This window comes from Astatotilapia calliptera, chromosome 9 (genome assembly GCF_900246225.1).
Source record: "Astatotilapia calliptera chromosome 9, fAstCal1.2, whole genome shotgun sequence".
Classification (NCBI taxonomy): Eukaryota; Metazoa; Chordata; class Actinopteri; order Cichliformes; family Cichlidae; genus Astatotilapia; species Astatotilapia calliptera.
In genome coordinates, this window is record NC_039310.1 from 27337045 (window position 1) to 27356858 (window position 19814).

Here is a 19814-nt window from a genome sequence, read left to right on the forward strand (position 1 = left end):
AAAACAAAACAAAACACAAAATTACTCTCGCAAAGATTAAAAAAAAAAAAAATAATAATACACATCTCTCCATAACACAATGGAGCCCGAAAGAAAAAGAAATGTTTCTGCTGTGTGGAATCATTTTGATCTTTTAACTGCAAATAAGGTAATAGTTTGTCTGTCTTTGTTTCAGTGTAATCTATCAGAATAGAGAAAAAAAAAAACAGCCATGTGACTTGAAGTGTAAATTATTCATTTCATTTTATGCAGGTTAAATGTCGCATCTGTTCTGCGGAGGATAAACCTATTTTTCTGAATAGAAATTTATAATAAACTGAGTCAAATGGGTAATATTACATTCACAATACTTTCATTTTAATTTTCACTTAATGTCATTCATAATATCAGAATCAGAATCAGAATACTTTATTGATCCCTGGGGGAAATTATTTATATATTAATATATTTTAAAGATGTCTACAATATTTGCAATATAGAAGATATAAAATGATTCCATGGAAAGTACAATACCTTACAGTGTATACAGTGCATATAAGTATGACTAGGTCATTGAATCAGTGTCTGTTGTGAGGCTCAAGTAAGTTGCCTGCAATGATATTTAAGGTCCAGCAGGTGTCAGTATGGAGCAAAACAGTCGACACAGTGTCGATACAGTTTGGGGAATGTGCTGAAACGCTTCACGAGGCCTCATCTACCCATCACTAGTAAAAACAGTTTTAAAAGCTTACCTTAATAAAAAACTCATGGTCTCAGCTGCAGGAAGCAGCAAACTCTGCCACTTCTCTCAGCTGCTACCAAATCAAGAAGCTGAAAAACACAGCAAGGCCAGTGCAGCCCTTTTAAAAAATTTTCCTCTCTGTCATGGGTGGTTAATTGGACTCAGGTGTGATTGTTTGTATGCAGGTGTAGCTAATTAGGAAACACTGTGGCCAACAGTAATGTTTTAATCTTCTTCATTATTCAACATTTGCACATAAATAAGTGACATATTATTCAGTACTTTTAAAAGTTTTCGGCAAAATTATCCACGCCCACTGCTGCACTATGAAGTCTGGGATATTTTGGGCCACGAAGTCTACGCCGTCACATCCTTAAAATTCAGGGAAATCAAGGACGCATTTGTGGCTGCATTTCGAGCAGCCTTTGAATTGGGACAGCCTCGCTGTCGCTGTGACGTAATCGGCCTTAAAATGCGGCCTTTTAGGCTGCAGACCCTGAATTAGGATACAGCCATATTCTACTGTTTTACATGGTGCTGTATGCAATACATTTGTTTTTTTTGTAAAGCATAATAGGTCAGGCTGGGCCAGTTCCTATGTATTTAACAGTTCTATCACTGATACTTTATTCTGTTTATTTATAGTCAATTACTAGTTTTTGGTCACTATTATTCTGGTATTTATTGTTATAAACTGTGTTTTAACTAGTTCTTGTTGTTTGGGGGCCCTTAAAAATGAATTATTTCTTGACCTATCTGAATCAGCTGTCTTAGGAACAGTTCTGTTTACGTTATATGTGCTTGCTTTAGGCAGTATTATTAGGATGCATAGTATACATTTTCACTGCTCTGCAGATGACACCCAATTTTATCTAGAAGCCAGATAACGCAAACCATTTAGATAAGCTGTAGGTATGTCTTAAAGACAAAGACGTCAATCACGTCTAACTTTCTGCTTCTTAATTCAGATAAAACTGAGGTTATTGTATTCTGTCCTGAAAATCTTAGAAATATGGTATCTAACCAGATTCTTACTCTGGATGGCATTACCTTGGCCTCCAGTAACACTGTGAGGAACCTTGGAGTGAAGTTTGACCAGGACATGTCCTTCAATGCACATATTAAACAATTATGACTGCTTTCTTCCATTTGCACAACATCTCTAAAGTTAAAACTGTCCCATCTCAGAGTGACACTGAAAAACTAGTTCGTGCATTTATTACTTCTGGGGTGGACTACTGAAATTTATTATTATAAGGATGTAAGAAAAAACAAAAATCTCCCTTAAAAGCCTTCAGTTTATCCAAAACCCACAGCAAGAGCACTGATACGGTCTAGAAAGATCAAATTTCTCTTCCTTGCCTCGCTGTTAATCGAATTTAAAATCCTGCTCCTCTCATACAAGGTCTTGAATAATCAGCCCCCCCATCTTATCTTAAAGACCTTATAGTACTGCATCACCCCAATAGAGCACGTGTGTGATTCCCACTATCAGTGAGCTTCTATCCTCAGGCCAAGTCCTACGACCTTATGTCCCATTCCAGAACTTTCACTGTCATATTTGATTTGTTATATCAAACGCTGCTACACCGTTTGTTTATATTACCCTGCTCGCTGTTGTACATTACACTGGTCACTCTACTTGCATTGCTCTGTCAATAAATTGCCATGCTAATAAGGCAGAAAGCACTTTAACATTCCATTTGCACAATGTACATTTCCAGAGTTTAACCTTACTTATTGTTTAAGTCTCGATCAAAGGAGCAGTTCAGAACATTTCATTGTGTGTTGTACTTGTATGACAATGTGACAAAGACTCTTGTGGTTCCTGGAGTATTCAAAAGTAGGACAGGAGGCAGAGTCTTCAGCTGTCAGGCGCATCTTCTGTGGAACCACCTTCAAATTTGGATTTAGGAGACAGACACCATCTCTACTTTCAAAAATAGGCTTAAAACGTCTATTAAAGCATATAGTTGGGGCTGGATCAGGTGAACCAAAAACCTCCCTCTGTTACGCTGTAATAGTTTCTGGGGGATTCCCATGATGCACCAAGTATTTTTAGTCACCTTTCACACTGCGTTTATAAACCACTCCGTATTTAATCCTTAGTAATTATCTTTGGGGAGAGCTCTTCCACAGCATCTCTTATCTGCAGTGTAAAATTTCAATCTGCTTTGTATACAAGTTTCTACAAATTGTAACTCTTAACAGAAGGAAAGCATTGTGTTGGCATCATACACACATCTTGTCAAACTTTATTACCAAATCATTCAGTAAATGCTTAGAGAGTCAAGATGAAAGTTATTTTAATTGGGAAGGTCCGTACAACGATTCAGAAGGCTCAACATTGCTGTGCCTAAGAGAAAACATTCATGAATAAAGGCCATTGAAAACCAGTTATCTCATTAATCGTTTTCCATGACCATTGGTCCCTTTGTGTGGCTATTACATTAGCACCACGTTCTGTGCCTGAAAGAAATAAATCCCACTTAAAATTCACTCCTGTTACTCAGCCAGTAAGAAGAGCTCACCCAGATGAAGGTTGAGCAGAAATTGGACTGTTTAAAAAGTTTAACTTTCTAGAAGTAACTCACCTGGTGGGGATACTGGAGTTGCTTGCCTGGATAGACCAATAACTTTCCCCCTGTAGATGGGCAAGACAGTCATGTAGTGTGGACGCTTGGACTGGTAGTAAGGCTGGTAGTGTGGCAATTTTGCATGGTACTGAGGCATCTGGAGTGAGTATAGTGGCCACTTGGCCTGATAGTGAGGTCTCTGAAGCTGGTAAAGTGGACGGTCAGGCCACTGGGGCAGGAAACCAGGCAGCCTGAGTGGAGAACCAGGCCGGTGGGACACCCGAGGCTCCTTGGATTGGCAGAAGTGCTTGGGCGGGCAGGAAGGCTTCCACTTTGGCTGGGTTGCCCAAGATAGGGAGTCAACCTGCTGTCTGGGAAGCTGTGGTGCACTGGTGAACTGCTGGGCCTTCTGGGGAAAGCACAAAGCCTTTGAGCTGTGCCAGCATACACGCTGAATGGGTGCCTGAGGTTTATGCTGCTGCCGGGGGACCCGTGACTGCAAACCAGACTTCACTACCTGTGACATTTGATGATGTGCATAAAACTAGTGATCAGGCAGAGACTTGCACGGTTAGATTCACTGTTGTGCCAGGATCACTTGCCTTTGCATTCAGGGTTAAAGTATGAGCAGCATTTGACTCGCTGCGCCATGAAGCATTCACTCTGGGGTAACGACTACCTGAATCTGGTTGGTATCCAGCAAAAAGCAGTTTGTTAACCTTTAAGAATATTTAATCTATGCAATTAAACAGTGATGCAATTTAACTTGCTTACCGTTTGCTTGATGACTTCCAACAGTGAGAAGTAACAACAACAACAGCCAACTAAAGAAAACAAGTGTCTGTAAGCTCTAACTGAAAACTTTTAGCTTCATAGAAACCTATTTAGTACTTGCCTTAATGAAAACCTCATTGCTTCAGCAGCAAGAACCCACAAACCCAGCAGCTACTGCTGTCAGCTGCTACCAAACCAGGAGACCAGCAAAAGAACCTGAGCTCTCGAAAATCTTTAAAAGGTTTTCCCTTTATCTTGTTGATTAGGTGACCACAGGTGTTTCTACTTCAGAGCAGATTAAGCTCACTATGACACCAGGAAAGGACCTTGAGGTATTTTGCAACTCTTTGCAAATCATTTTCAGCAGCTTCCATTGTGCAGATGCTGTTCAGATGACTTAAATGTGAAAAACCTGCAGCTGAATTTGTTGGAGCTGCTGATTGGTTTAGATGTTTGTTCTTAAAGAAGCCTAAATATTTTCACTGGATTTCCAAATAGTATGATTTTAAATTATGAAGGTTAATTCTGCTAAAATAATACATGTGCAGCTGACAGAAGTATTCCGCCATTGGCTTTATGTCTATATCAACATGATTTCTATCAATAAAATCATTGCAAAGTTTGGAAATTCCTTTGCTACAAACATTAAAAAGTAGGTTTGGCTTAACAAACATAAACAACACATTAAATAAGTGTACTAGTCTAAAAATCTCCTTTATTTCATTTATTGCAAAAGTTTAAGAATACCATATAGCTTAGAAAAGACAGCCTGCTCACTTTACAGGTTACCACAGCTGATCGTGGGGCGACCGTGGCTCAGGGGGTTGGGAAGCGCATCTGTAACCGGAAGGTTACAGATACGGAGTAGTGCTCCCTCTAGTGGAGGGGATTGTAAAAGCTGCATTATTAGAGTTACAATAAAGTTTACTGAAGCAGAAAGCACCAACGTCTAAGAAAAAAAAAAACCCTGTGAACTTTGCACACTCCTAGAAAACACATTGAAACACAAAGGTTTGCCAGGTGAACATTATCTACTTTGATCCAATGTTTTAAAGAAAACAAGTTAGAAGCAGTTCTTAGCCTTCTGAGTGTAATGGAGTAGATGTGCTGTGGAATGGATATGGATACGTTCAATGGAAATGTTGCAAAAACCCTTTTGGGGCACACATTATGCTGGCAGCCTTTGTCAAAGATGGTGTAACAATATAGGGGATAATATAGGGATTTAGTTTAGCTTAACGCTAAACTAGATATTGAGCTTTTCAACAAATAAATAGACACGTATAGCAAAAATAATTATAGCAGTAGCTGTATTTTACTTTGAAAGGTCAGAACAGTGTTTCAATGTTGCAGTGCCTAAAACAGAAATCGTGAGTTCAGGAAAGTAACATCTGAACTCTTGGATGATCTGAGAGGTTTCATTAGATAACCTTCCCCATTGTTTCTCTTAGTGTTGCTGCCTCATGCTTATTAGCTGCTGCGCCGGAAAGAAATTCATGTTAAACACAAAAGTCCCCCGATGTTGCCCTGCCTACTTTTATAACGTCCTAGCGGAGACAGTTTGATTACAAAATTTGAGGGGAGAAAAAAAAAAAGAAAAAGATTTGGATCATAATTTTAATGAGTCTGCTTGAAAAACTTATTTCCAACGTGCATATCTGATCTGCTGGGGGTGTCGAAGATGCTTGATTCGAAAGAGCGGAGTCTTGGGTCGGTGTCCTAGCAGCCTTTCCCGGTAACGGGATATCATGGGCCGGTAATGTGAGTACTTGGCCTGGTAGCGAGGGATCAGGAGCTGGTAGGGTGGCCGTTGTGGCCACTGGGCCATTTGCGGCTGCTGGAGCCGGATACTTGGCCGGGGTACCTGCTGCCACTTTAGGGCCGAACCAGGCTGCTGGGGTGCCTGAGCCACCTGTGCCCATTTGAGTTCAGCTCTAGGCTGCTGGTGCACCTCTGCAAATTGTAGCTGTTGGAGAGGGGATTGATGCATTTGGATTAAATCCAGCCGCTGGTGTGATGAACCAGGCTCCTCTGGCACCCACAGCTGCTGAGATGGAGAGTAGAACTCTGGGGATACCTGGGACACCTTAGGCACCCCCAGCCGGTTGAGTGGAGAACGGGGCTGCTGTGGTACCTCCAGCTGCCAAAGTGGAGGACTACGCGGCATTGGCACCTGCAAGAGCACCTGTGATGGGCATGTAGTCTCACTGGGTGGGGAGGTAGGTGGCGGCACCTGGGGCTCCTGTGACTGCCTGGATGAGAAGGTACGCTGCTGTTGGAGCACCTGTACCTGAAAACCAGACTCCACTTCTTTTAGTGGAGGTTCAGTATTACTTAATGAATACTGGAGATCTGGCAAAGACCCATTTTGTGCCAGTGTTTCGGCTTCAGGCTGATAATCCACTGTTACTGTTGTGCTGTAGTTACTCTCATTCAAGGTTGAATTATAGTTATCAAGTATCCCACTGGTCCCCAATGTCTCATTTTTAAAGTAAATGCTTAAATCCAGTTGATCATCCGTATGGGCTAATTCTTGATCTGTGAGAGAACATTGGAATATGTTAGACAAAAATGTTGGTGCATAAAATTATCAAATTTTATTTGCTTACCATTTTCTTGATGACTTTTGACAGCTAGCAAGAACAACAGCAACCATCTAGACAAAAGAGACTATAAGCTTTAATAGTGACATTAAAAATATGTTTGATTTAACTTTAAAAAAAAACTTCTTTAAGGCTTGCCTTAATATAAACATCATAGCTTCAGCTACAGGAAGCAGCAAAGACAGACACTTCTGTCAGCTGCTACCAAACTATGGACCTAGAAACTAATGAACAGACAGTAAGGCAGCGAAACTCTTTGCAGAACTTTATTTTCTTACCTTCTGGCTTAATTGGCCAGCTGTGTGACTACTTGAAGCCAGGTGAAGCTAATTAAGAAACCAGCGAAGCACAATGAGGCACTGCAGGCAGATTTGAGCAACACTCTGCCAACCTTCAGTTCAGCTTTCTTCAAATGTTTTATCAGGGTTGTTTGAAATGAAGCAGACCTGCGTAGTGTTCAGATTTCTTAATATTTATATTTAATATATTTTTATATCTAAAATCTGTTTGTTTTTAAAATCAGTATTTTAATAAATTAAAATTTAATTTTAATGCATATTTATTTTTAATTTTAATTTGATATTTTAAATATTTTATTTACCATTGTGAACAAATAAAAACACATCATCAACAACATTTAAATTTCAGTATTTAGATTCATCACTTAATTATTAAAACAAACTTTTAATGTTTACAGTAATATTTTTATATTTGCATTATTTTTAATACAAACATGTTAAATTTAAAATATGCATTTAATATTTACATTTAACTATAAAAAAATTATATTTGTAAAATGCATAGAATACTTTCAAATTGTGATTTAAAATGTATACTTTATATTTAAGAATTCAAATTGTTTATTTATATTAAGTATATATCACTTTTATTTACACGTCACAATTTTTGTTATTTCTTTTTTAAATTTCCTACATATTTTAAATAAATATTTATAATGTCATATTTGGATTTACCATTTTAATTTATATTCATACTTAATAAATTGACATTTCTATTTAACGTTTAGATTAAAATGTTTGCAAATATAGCTATAAATCTGATCAAAACTTCAAAAATTTGTCAAAATGTCGCAGTTTTATTTCAGCATTTTATTTCAGTTTACCATCGGAGCTCAAACGGACTACATTTCCCAAATGCAACAATGTTACGAAATTCTTAAGCTACTTCCTTAGGAAACATTTCAAAATAAGATGTATGTTTCCAGCGTAACGTCCTATCTTTGTGAAAAGATCCCTGCTCTCTGCATAGAGCTTTAATTTTGAAGCCGGGGTCATTCCTCCCATTCTCGTCGATCTCTGGCGGAGGCAGCGACCGCTCAGGACCGTGTGGGAGGGTTAATCTCGTTTCAACCGTGGACGCGATGAGGCTCCGTTTGGCCGGAGCCGTGCTGCTGTCAGCGGCCGCCTACTACGTCTACCTGCCGCTACCGAGCGGAGTTAGCGAGCCGTGGAAACTGATGTTGCTGGACGCGCTTTTCCGGAGCTTCATGAAGGCGGTGAGAGCTGACTGATGACTGACAGGAGGGCAGAAAAGGGCAGGTTGATGTGAGGAAAGACAGGGCTGTTAGGATCACAACACCTGAAGCACGAAACCGTGCAGGTGAACGGGTGATATGAGAATCAGGGTTTATTTTATAGCAGATCCGAGGTCGTGCAGAGAGAAGGAAGTTACTGGTTAAAATGAAAGCCTGGTATGGCGAATGAGCCAAAATAAAAATGTCTGTAAAAGCCAAATCTAAACAAGAATAAAAATATGGTTTTAGTCTCAGCCAGTATCTATTCTCACCTTCTAAAATCTCGCCTTTGACGAATGTCTACTATAATCTAATGATTAAAAAGATCTAACTCTACACTGAAATTGATAACGTCAAGACAAAATCACAACAACCACAAGAAACAAAACAAATACAGAAATAGGACGAGAAATAAAAGGTAACTAGAAAATATACAACTAACTTAAGTCTGTTCATAGGTTCAACAGGTTAATTGAGAGGATAAACCCAGAAGTTTTAGGAAGTCTTGGGGTTATTTTAAAGCTTGCTTTCATCACTAAGATGGCCTTTCTGTCTTCTTGTTTATGCATTCATTCATTGTTCTTTCATTACTGGCTCCTACAGAATCCTTGTATATGACACTTAAAATAGATTTGCTCTCTCTGTCCTGATTGCAGTTTTAAATCTGAACGGGATCCAGAGAGAAAAACTCTTAATGCAAATTTTGCAATTTATGTTCCCAGAAAATCCCACCAGGTGGCTGGACTTGACTGCAGCCATTATTAAAACAAAACATTGATTTTTGTGCTGCATTTTTTTCAAACTATCCTCGTTTTGCCTTTCAGCGCATCCCTTTCACTCATATTTAAATACACTCCTTATGTATTTGTTTAGGCATTACTAATTTTGTTCACTATTTGTTTACTATATTGGCCAGAATGATTATAATGAGCATTAGTGCAATAATGCACAGCAACAACTTCGTTTTTTTTTGTTTTGTTTTTTTGTTCTTTACACAGAACAAGGAGTTTGTTGGTTTAATTTTTGATTAAACGGTGTGAAAATTTTGAAAATTCATATTTGTTGTTGTTGTTATTATTATTATTATTATTATTATTATTATTATTATTATTATTATTATTTAATTATAAGTGGTTTGTAGGGGGGAATTTTTGGAATTTGAGATTCCAACTAACCACAGCATTTTTTCAGGGCTGGTGACTCACTGACACGGAGCAATAACACCTCCTCAGGCTGGTTGTCATCACCATTTCAACACATTGGCAAAGACTAAATCTGAAGACTTTCACCTCACCTTATCTGGGAAACTTTGTCCTACACTTGAGTAAACCAGAACTTTCACAGGAGAATCAGAACTACTGCATGAAGCTTCTTTCACAAAGGGTTGTTGATAAATCTGCATATTCGATTTGGCAGATTTTAACCTGATCCTGACAGTTTTTCCAGGGAAATTAATTATAAACTATATTATATATATTAGAGTTTTTCCTCCATACAGAAAATATTGGCACTGACCAAACAGGTTTTGGCTTTCCATCAATGGAAAAGTACAAATCAGCCACAGTCCTTCAATCTGTATTCAGGGAATAACATAAAAAGGACCTTTAACTAGGCAGGCCACATGCCACAGAGCTGTAGCTCACCTGCAATGCTTCACATTTAATTAAACACCACACAGTTTACACGCCCACAGCTTGAGTGACGAGTTTCCATGCGTGTTCCCCACATTGAACAGGTTTTCACGCCCTGCTGGTTTCTTACCTTCAGGTCCCGTCACTTTGAGCACAAAGAGACAAATGGTTCTCTTTGTGTTTTGGAGACTGCAACCCCAAACCTGTGGCGTTCCAGTTCAAACTAAATCAGTTCCCTTAGAAAACTGTGAATATTATTACAAAAATGCGTTATTAAATCTCTTTGCAACCGCACAAAAAGTCCAGATTAAAATTTTCTGGATGTGTAATTTGAGGACAATCGCTGTGCCTGATGGTGGGAATGATTATCGGGTTACACTGTAAACTGATTTCAGGGAATAGGCGAATGGTGCCACACAAGCTTAACTAATGATCTGCTCTGCTTCAGAGCAGAGCTCTAGCTAAACCTAAAAAATCTTTTAAGACTGGTGAAAGTGTCAGATGAGGTCGTGTAGGCAAACCCTGTGCTAACTCTCTGCATGCTCAGTCCAAGTGTGACGATCTAAAGCCAAAATCGTGGTTCTGTAACCAGCTTTGAGCATCAGTATTATGGGATTTATCATAGTTTCAACTGCAAACCTGCAATATTTCAATGTTTGTGATGGAGACCAACAGAATCCACAGAAGAGAACTGCAAAAAGTACTTGAAAAAATTTCCTTGAGCACAAAATATAAAAGTTATTTCTTTTTTAAAATTTCCAGAGTGATGTAGCTCATGCGATGGGCGTGTGCCACCGCGTCCACGTGTTGAACCGGGTGGTGTCCTGGGTGGAGGTGATTGAGGCTCGCTCCAGCCCCGCCGTGAACGTCACGGACTCCGCGCTGGGAGGCGTGCCCACCCGGGTGTTTCATCCCATCGGAGGGGAGAAGCTGAAAAGAGGAGTTATTTATTTCCACGGTGGCGGCTGGGCCCTCGGCAGCGGACGTGAGTGCGGTGCATAAGAGGCTTTAGACAACCGTAAAGCTGCTGACGGTTAAACAAATCCAATCAACTTAAGTCTGTTTTTAAGCCTATTTTTCTGCTGGTTTCAGTGTTTAGATCTCACTGTGACAACGTGAGCTTGTTAAACACAGTCTTACAGTGGGGCAAAAAAGTATTTAGTCAGCCACCGATTGTGCAAGTTCCCCCACTTAAAATGATGACAGAGGTCAGTAATTTGCACCAGAGGTACACTTCAACTGTGAGAGACAGAATGTGAAAAAAAATCCATGAATCCACATGGTAGGATTTGTAAAGAATTTATTCGTAAATTAGGGTGGAAAATAAGTATTTGGTCACCTCAAACAAGGAAAATCTCTGGCTCTCACAGACCTGTAACGTCTTCTGTAAGAAGCTTTTCTGTCCCCCACTCGTTACCTGTATGAATGGCACCTGTTTGAACTCATCATCTGTATAAAAGACACCTGTCCACAGCCTCAAACAGTCAGACTCCAAACTCCGCCATGGCCAAGACCAAAGAGCTTTCGAAGGACACCAGGAAAAGTATTGTAGACCTGCACCAGACTGGGAAGAGTGAATCTACAATAGGCAAGCAGCTTGGTGTGAAGAAATCAACTGTGGGAGCAATCATCAGAAAATGGAAGACATACAAGACCACTGATAATCTCCCTCGATCTGGGGCTCCACGCAAGATCTCATCCCGTGGGGTCAAAATGATCATGAGAACGGTGAGCAAAGATCCCAGAACCACACGGGGGGACCTGGTGAATGACCTGCAGAGAGCTGGGACCAAAGTAACAAAGGTCACCATCAGTAACACACTACAACGGCAGGGAATCAAATCCCGCAGTGCCAGACGTGTTCCGCTGCTGAAGCCAGTGCATGTCCAGGCCCGTCTGAAGTTTGCCAGAGAGCACATGGATGATACAGCAGAGGATTGGGAGAATGTCATGTGGTCAGATGAAACCAAAGTAGAACTTTTTGATATAAACTCAACTCGTCGTGTTTGGAGGAAGACGAATACTGAGTTGCATCCCAAGAACACCATACCTACTGTGAAGCATGGGGGTGGAAACATCATGCTATGGGGCTGTTTTTCTGCCAAGGGGACAGGACGACTGATCCGTGTTAAGGACAGAATGAATGGGGCCATGTATCGTGAGATTTTGAGCCAAAACCTCCTTCCATCAGTGAGAACTTTGAAGATGAAACGAGGCTGGGTCTTCCAACATGACAATGATCCAAAACACACCGCCCGGGCAACAAAGGAGTAAGAAGCATTTGAAAGTCCTGGAGTGGCCTAGCCAGTCTCCAGACCTCAACCCCATAGAAAATCTGTGGCGGGAGTTGAAAGTCCGTGTTGCTCGGCGACAGCCCCAAAACATCACTGCTCTCGAGAAGATCTGCATGGAGGAATGGGCCAAAATACCATCTACTGTGTGTGCAAACCTGGTAAAGACCTATAGTAAACGTTTGACCTCTGTTATTGCCAACAAAGGTTATGTTACAAAGTACTGAGTTGTATTTTTGTTATTGACCAAATACTTATTTTCCACCCTGATTTACGAATAAATTCTTTACAAATCCTACCATGTGGATTCATGGATTTTTTTTTTTCACATTCTGTCTCTCACAGTTGAAGTGTACCTCTGGTGCAAATTACTGACCTCTGTCATCATTTTAGGTGGGGGAACTTGCACAATCGGTGGCTGACTAAATACTTTTTTGTATATGAAGGGTGAACTTTTTTTCTCACATTAGGAGCAAACACTGCTTTTCTTTTTGGGCTAAAGTTCATTTTTGTATGAAGATGCTATCATCTTCATACCCGTGTCATCATCACTGAGCCTCATTTATTCGGTGTGTGGTGCTTTCATTGCCTAAAGACTTGCTGTATTTAGCTTGTGAGCATATTGTAGCTTCTACCTCCAGTATTTTACGGAAATAACTTAACTTTTTATTCGTTATGAGTCAAAACAAACGACTGAATCAATAAAGTCATAAAGTCACAGGTCAAATGATCTGAAAGTCATATTCCCAAAGACTTTACTACTACAGGAAGTTATATGAGCAGCCATATGAGTCATCCTCTGCTGCCCAGGAATGCTGAGACTTCTAAATCTCGTGGTATCGAGTATAATGTATTATCAACTAAACCTAAAATGAATTTGCAATATATTACTGTAGCCTTACTGTAACTTCAGCATCGGTCACTGTTTATGTGCTTCACAGGAATGCGCTCCTATGACCATCTTTGCCGGAAGATGGCAGAGGACCTGGATGCCGTCATTATGTCAGTTGAGTAAGTTTTGGGCGTCGATCACGTGAATCTAGAAGGAACAAACCTCACATTGAAGCTGCAGGTGGTGGATTTTTATGTAAAAGGTTTGAAGACAACAAGTTATGCTTTTCTCTTGTTGTTTAGCCAATCGTAGCAATGACAGCTGATTGTTTCATTTTGATCTGAAAGTCAATTATTTCAGACAGCATGTTTCAAACTCTTCCCAAAGGAGGAAAACTGGGTGAAAGTTTTCAAGAGTTTTTTTTTTTTTCCATGTTTAGCATCAAGGCCCGTTTGTGACCTTGGAAACAGTCTGCAGCACAGACTCGGGTCTGTTCATTTATCATGGACGTGGTTTAGCTGAAGGCCATGTGATGTGGCTGAATGTGCTCAAAACATCAGTGAAACTTGTGATGAGATTATGGTCAAAGATTGTGCCATTCTAGGCTGATGTCAGTATTTGAAAGACCCATTTACTCACAGATATTTAAGGGGTGTGTGTAAATTTACTTTTCTGTTATTTTAGTTTACCCTTTTGGTAAAAATCCGCCTGAAGTTTCTGTCCTGTCTTGACATGAGAAAGATTACACAGGAAAAGATTACTCTTTCAAATCAGTTTGCCCCCGCTGGTGACTCTCTCCTCTTAATGGAGAGTTTCTGGACTTGGATTCTTCCTTTTGTTTTTCTTCTTTATCCAAATCCATCTTCATATGCTCTCCTCTTCAGCACTGCCAGAAAGGCTGCTTACTGCAGAGCCCCTGGTCTAGCCCAGCTCTGCCTTTAAACCCATCTACATCCCTGCCACAGCCTTTAACCAGGCCCAGCTCAGCCTGTTTGACTCTGCAGTAAGCACCTACTGAAATCACTGTTCACCCCAGCAGCTAGCTCAGGAGTATCATCACAGATGAAGGATTTAAAACTTTAATATTCTGTGAAATACAAAGAAAGTCAACATTTAATATAACAGATGTTCATTTTTACCTCCAGTTTTAGCTTTTTCTGTCTATTTTTTAATTATCGTCATTATAACACCTGAGTATAATATTGCTGTCATGTTAAATTGTCCGTTTGCTGTAGCTACCGTCTTGCTCCAGAGGCCGTGTTCCCAGATCAGTACCATGATGCAATAGCGGCGTCGCGGGCCTTCCTGTCCACTGAGGTTTTAGAGCACTACAGCATCGATCCCGAGAGGGTGTGTGTGTCGGGAGACAGCGCTGGAGGAAACCTGGCTGCCGCTGTGGCGCAAAAGGTAGAAAAACAAATGCATACATAGAAGGAGAAGCAGTTTTGGGGTAGTTTGCTACTGTTTCTACTTTCTGTTTACGCAGAATACACACGTTTCTGTTTGTTTATCTCTTGAAATGATTACCTGGTGTAAGCGACCCTGTATGTAAAGGGCAGCAATGGGCACATCTTAGTGTTCTTCTATTTTTGGCTGCTCCCTTGAGTGGGTGCCACAGTGGGTCGTCCGCCTCTATCACATCCAGTTCTGTCCCACCAACCCTCTGCATGTCCTCCTTCACTCCTTGACATCATTATAGCCTGGTTTAACCAGCCTATCACAGCTGAGACGGTGGAAACTGTCAGAAGACACCAGCTGTGTTCAGAAACTAACCTCATCAGCTTGAGTTATTACACAGGTGACACAAGGCAGCATGTGGACAGTGTGAATCAGGTTTGTCCTAAAGTGCCCTTCCCCTGCTAAAAGAAGAGCATTTACAGTGTGCAGGGTCGGGAAGAGCGCAAGCGAGTAAGCTGCGACTGTGACTGTAGAACAACTTCATTTTAAACATGCGTTATCACATTATCTTAGAATCCATAGAAATCAATGTTAATGTTTCCTATTTCTGAAAGGAGAAAAAACATTGGCCTATATTGATATTGGTGTCAGTCAAAAAAAAGAAAATTGGTCGGGCTTTAAATATCAGGCAAAAAGCTGCCACCGAATATTTTATGTAAGGACTGAAATCTGGTGTTTCTGAGTGTTTTTCCTCTGAACTAAAATCTAAAGCTTGCGTGTGTCCACAGCTCAGCTCAGATGACACCCTGAAGGTGAAGTTCAAGGTCCAGGCGCTGATCTACCCCGTGCTGCAGGCGCTCGACTTCCACACCCCATCCTACCAGCAGAACCAGGCCGTGCCCATCCTCTACAGGCCCGTCATGGCTCGCTTCTGGCTGCAGTACCTGGGCGGCAACACCTCCCTGGAGCCTCTCCTGCTCGCCAACAACCACAGCTCTCTGGACGAGTCGAGCATCAGCGCCGAGACTCGCTCGAAGCTGAACTGGACCGCTTTGCTGCCGACTGAGCGCAGGAAGCACTTCCGGCCGGTGCTTAAAGAAACCGGGTCACCTGGCGTGGTGGGCGAGGTGCCGGGGCTCACGGACGTGAGGGCGTCGCCGCTGCTGGCGGAGCAGGGCGTTCTGGGTAGGACGCCTAAGGCGTACGTGATGACTTGTGAGTTTGACGTGCTCAGGGATGACGGCTTAATGTACGCCAGACGTTTGCAGGACGCTGGCGTCACGGTGACCAGTGACCACTATGAGGACGGCTTTCACGGCTGCATGGTGTTTGCGTATCTGCCGATGATGTCGAGCGTGGGACGGAGGAGCATGAACAACTACATCCGCTGGCTGGACCAAAATCTGTAGGAAAAAAATCGTAGTTTCCACTTTGTGGTATGAAAGATGAACTGGGGCAGAAATCTGGGATGACTCGGAAAAAAACATGATCATAGCTGTTAAAACATCCCAGCTTGAGCCAAGAAGGTCAAAGGTTGGATCCACTGTGTCGATGCGGAGGCGTCTGTTTAGCACATTAAAGTTTAAAACCACTGGACCTATAAATCTACAATCAAACACGCCACCGCACATCCTCGGTGTGTCCTGACACCAAAACGTCTTCAAGCAACTGTGACCAAAGAAAGTTTTTATATAGAAACATCTATATAATTAATGGCAAACTTATAAAGACAGGTTTTATACTTATTACCTTTATTTATTAGTTTTAAAATGGAAACGAGTAGAAAACTACACATATAAACATATAAGAAACTTCTTTATACAATAATACTCGCCGAAAACCCCTAAAGCTTAAAACATTGTGCCATAGCAGCATACAACTGTGATTCGCTGGCAGGTGATTCATTAAAACAAACGGCTAACGCTGCAGCAGTTTTGGCCCACAGTATAATTACTGCTGTCAGTTAGTGGGTCAGTGCAACAACAGGAAAACTAAGAGCGGCTCTTGTTTTACTCAGCAGTAAAGCAAATTATCATAATTCGGCATCATCACTGCCAGATGCACAGCTACACGGCGGTATTTTTGCTCCACAGCTCCGCCCATAAAAGTCAAAAGTCAAACCTGGTTTAAATTGGGCCGATCTAACCCTTCAAGGTCGCCTCCTCAGGCAGCGATCAGTTAGATTGCTCCCCAGGAGTCCAATTCTGACCATTTGGACTTTTCTGCAATGCTCTCTGGATCTACTCCACTGTGTGAAAATGGGGACCTTAGAACTTGAATGGTGGTGAGTAGAGTAGCTGATGATTAAAAACCACCAAACCATGTGGCTACTAAAAAAAACGCTTTTAAATGCTTTGAGTCAGCACAGTTGTAACCCTCGGGAGATTATCGTAGAGTTTGCATGATTACAGTCTGCCACGGGGGAGAGATTCATGGTGTATAACCCCGTGAGTGTCGTAAAAAATGACAAGCTTGCTCCTGTGTGTGGTTTCAACTTCCACTAAAACCGTTTAATTTCTGAGTCGTAACTTAAAACCTTGTCGTACGCCACTTTGTAGCTGATGGTCAGTGATTAGGGGATATTTCAGGCTTAATTTATCCCTCTAATGTCAGCCGCAGTCAGCTGTATCATTAGTAGCCACTTTAGTCACTCAAACTAAAGATACATTTAAATCTGGACCTGCTAATGTGCAAACTTGTGAATTTCACTGACATTTTCTCATGTCTGGTCACTGCATCCCTGCTAGTTCTCATCTTAATATCTGATCTCAGTGATGCTAAGAAGTACAAATCAGTTAAATGTGAATCAAAGGTTTGATATTTATCATAGTCAGGTATGCTTTTTGATTTTTATTAGCAAAGTTCCTCTGAAAACGATATAAAATATACATATTAACACTCAGACTTGAGAAAACACTGGATACTAAATATTGAATTATTATTATTTTGTTTTGTTTTTTTAAACACAGCCGAGGTGGTGAAAAAACATTTTATTTAGTTTAAGAAGAAGTGCAAGAAGAAACGACACAGCCACAGCTTAACCGTGCTGAAGGATAATCTGTGGCTTATTTCCAACATTTCCTGCCATCAGTTGCATTTTCTCTGGGTCGTTTTAACCCTCAGAGGCCTAAATATTCCAGCTGCCCTGCTCCCAATCTAAAGCCTGTAATTTACAGGATAAACAAACAGACTTCTATGACAAGAAATGAAACAGTTCTTCTTTAACGTTAGACCGTTTAGTGCGTTTTTTTTACTTGATTGCTGTGAGTTAGGCTTTTTTAAAAGCAGAAAATCACACATTCTGATGGCTGATAACTTAAACCTCGCAAGTTTGATAACAACGTGACGTCATTTGCTGCAAATTGGGGGTTTTTTGCAGCAGGAAGTTTGACTTTTGGGTGACATTCAGGACTGAAATGACTGAAAACATTCGATTTCATTTTCAGCATAATTATGAAGAGAAACGACAACAGGCCCAGCTGGCCTGTAGTACGGCTCAAAATTCCTCAGATATGATGTTTTATGATGTAACGAGACACTGAAGACACACACACACAAAGCCAGACAGTCGGGCTTAGTGTGTGTGTGTGTTGTAAAAGTATGTCAGAGTTCACAGCTGTGTATACTCACTGGGTTGTGCAATAATGTATGTCTCAAACTGTCTCTCAATCTCTGTAACTTCACTCTCAGATGACCACTGGACCACGGGGCCAATGCAATGATGAACGCTGTGAATTATTACTTTTTAAACAAGAGTAAAATTGCTCTATCGCCACGAGAGAATCGGTCCCAAGCGGAATATCACGTTTCCCGCTCGCCCGGTGCTGCTGGCTCAAAACAAATATAATGAACTGACGGCGGTGAATGACTCGCTGTTGGCGTTCAGCCCGACTGGAGCAGGAACGCCGAGCTGAGGGTGGTCATTACACCCCTCGAATTATTCCACAAAAATGTAATTTTCTTTCTCTCCTTTAAAGGAAATGATTCCAGACGTCTTATTTCTAACATGTGGCTTTTATTCACGTACAAACTCATCTATAAATTAGACACGCGGGCTTGCGGTAAAGTAAGTCTGAGTGCTGTCATTTTAATTCTGTATGTGAAATTATGCGTTTAATGGGTTCACATTGTATAAATAAGGTTTTAATGCGAGTCGGGTTATGCAACAGGTTGTTTCAGGCGAGCCGATATGGAAAACCGGGCCCAGATGTGCTCCTGCAGTGCTGGTAAATCTCGTAAAGGAGCTGTTTTATTGGCTGCTGTCACAACTGTGCAGGGAGGATGAAGAGGTTTCCTTTTATGTTATCTATGTTTTTATTTCCACTCTGTGCTGTATGTTTGTTGTAATCTGGGTTTTAATTTTCTGTCCGTGCACGTGTCAGTGCGGGAGACCCGTGACACTCCTGGATAAGTTTTTAAGCTGTGATTAAAAGGACAAAGGAACTGCAGGCGGTGCTCAGCAGCACCGGGTAGAAGAGCAACATAATGGTTTGTTATCTACATCTGCTGTTATTCAAAAAAGCCAAGATCCAAACCCATAAATCATTTATAACTTTACTGATGTTGATATGACTGCAGCTGAAATGAGGTTCAGGTTTTGGTAACACTGTGCTTTAATTAACCGTCCTGCTGAGCATGTAAAAGCAGCATAGAAATGATATCAGACACAGTGAAGTACTACTGTCAGAGTGCTTTTTAAACTGTTTTTTCTGGCATATCCCTCTTCAAGTCACAACCCATATGTTTTTGACCATTAAAGGTACTGTACTGGGCAAAAGTCTCAAGCCATTTCTTTGTAAAAAGTGGAAAAATGTGCAGTGATTTATTGAAAAATGTGACGTTACAGTATATCAGGCAAAAACCGAGTTTATACAATTCGATATCTTGGTGTGACCACCTTTATTCTTCAACACAGCCTGAACTTTCTGAGCAGCCTGACCGCCTCCGCACACGCTGACGATGATTTCAATCAAAATGTAAAATTTGGATTCCTTCCATTTGACCTGTTGCCCTGATTTCCAGTCCAGTTCTTGTGTAATTTGACTTACCACAGCCTTTTCTCCTGTTTCCCCTCCTTAAGAATGGCTTCTTGACAGCCACCCTTCCACTGAGACCATTTCTGATGAAGCTTGTGTGATTGAAGGGCCAGATGCCGATCTCAGGTCCTGTGTCAGGTCTCTGCAGGAGTGGTTTTTCCTTCTCCTTAAGGACACGACTTCCACACACTGTTCATCTGCTGTAGATAATTTATTAAGCCTGCAAGTGCTTCTTTTGTTCTGTCACTAAGTTTTCAGCTAATAGCTCTTTGGGATCTCTGCATCACCATGTTAATGTAAAATGGCATTTCTTTTGCCTGCCAAACTGTTTTATCTGTGACATTTTTGTAGACTCAGCTGAAAAATTTGGAAATTTGTGACCCTAAAGATACAGTTCAAAATTGATTCTTTGCCAAGT

The 19814-nt window shown here is 41.0% G+C and overlaps 4 protein-coding genes and 1 long non-coding RNA gene across 6 annotated transcripts in view; 1 reads left to right on the plus strand and 4 right to left on the minus strand.

Moving 5' to 3' along the window:
* Positions 1 to 874, minus strand: part of LOC113029403 (bromodomain-containing protein 4-like) — a 4975-nt gene extending 4101 nt beyond the window's left edge. Inside the window, exon 1 of the mRNA XM_026180263.1 lies at positions 732 to 874. Coding sequence (XP_026036048.1) covers positions 732 to 748 — 17 coding nt within the window. The 5' untranslated portion in view covers positions 749 to 874. The remainder of the gene's footprint in view (positions 1 to 731) is intronic.
* The window catches only part of LOC113029405 (neutral cholesterol ester hydrolase 1-like), a 27690-nt gene extending 8558 nt beyond the window's left edge, over positions 1 to 19132 (plus strand). The window contains exons 1-5 of one of the 2 annotated variants that reach the window (XM_026180265.1): positions 7776 to 8190; positions 10602 to 10824; positions 13072 to 13141; positions 14198 to 14369; positions 15149 to 19132. In XM_026180265.1, coding sequence (XP_026036050.1) covers positions 8056 to 8190; positions 10602 to 10824; positions 13072 to 13141; positions 14198 to 14369; positions 15149 to 15769 — 1221 coding nt within the window. In that variant the 5' untranslated portion in view covers positions 7776 to 8055 and the 3' untranslated portion in view covers positions 15770 to 19132. Of the gene's footprint in view, positions 1 to 7775; positions 8191 to 10601; positions 10825 to 13071; positions 13142 to 14197; positions 14370 to 15148 lie in introns of those variants that run through there. The other variant, XM_026180266.1, reaches the window with a different exon arrangement.
* Positions 2948 to 4304, minus strand: LOC113029408 (uncharacterized). Its single transcript, XM_026180268.1, has 5 exons — positions 4193 to 4304; positions 4072 to 4121; positions 3900 to 3982; positions 3316 to 3814; positions 2948 to 3190 (listed from the first exon to the last, which is right to left on the minus strand). The coding sequence occupies exons 1-5, from the start codon at positions 4207 to 4209 to the stop codon at positions 3078 to 3080; spliced, it is 762 nt and encodes a 253-aa protein (XP_026036053.1). The 5' UTR covers positions 4210 to 4304; the 3' UTR covers positions 2948 to 3077.
* On the minus strand, positions 5052 to 6943 carry LOC113029407 (putative uncharacterized protein DDB_G0294196). The gene is made up of 3 exons (XM_026180267.1): positions 6813 to 6943; positions 6681 to 6727; positions 5052 to 6609 (listed from the first exon to the last, which is right to left on the minus strand). The coding sequence occupies exons 1-3, from the start codon at positions 6827 to 6829 to the stop codon at positions 5711 to 5713; spliced, it is 963 nt and encodes a 320-aa protein (XP_026036052.1). The 5' UTR covers positions 6830 to 6943; the 3' UTR covers positions 5052 to 5710.
* Positions 14291 to 19431, minus strand: LOC113029410 (uncharacterized). The gene is made up of 3 exons (XR_003273403.1): positions 19409 to 19431; positions 14490 to 14700; positions 14291 to 14355 (listed from the first exon to the last, which is right to left on the minus strand). It is a non-coding gene; the product is annotated as an uncharacterized LOC113029410 (long non-coding RNA).
* Positions 19432 to 19814: the final 383 nt, after the last annotated feature.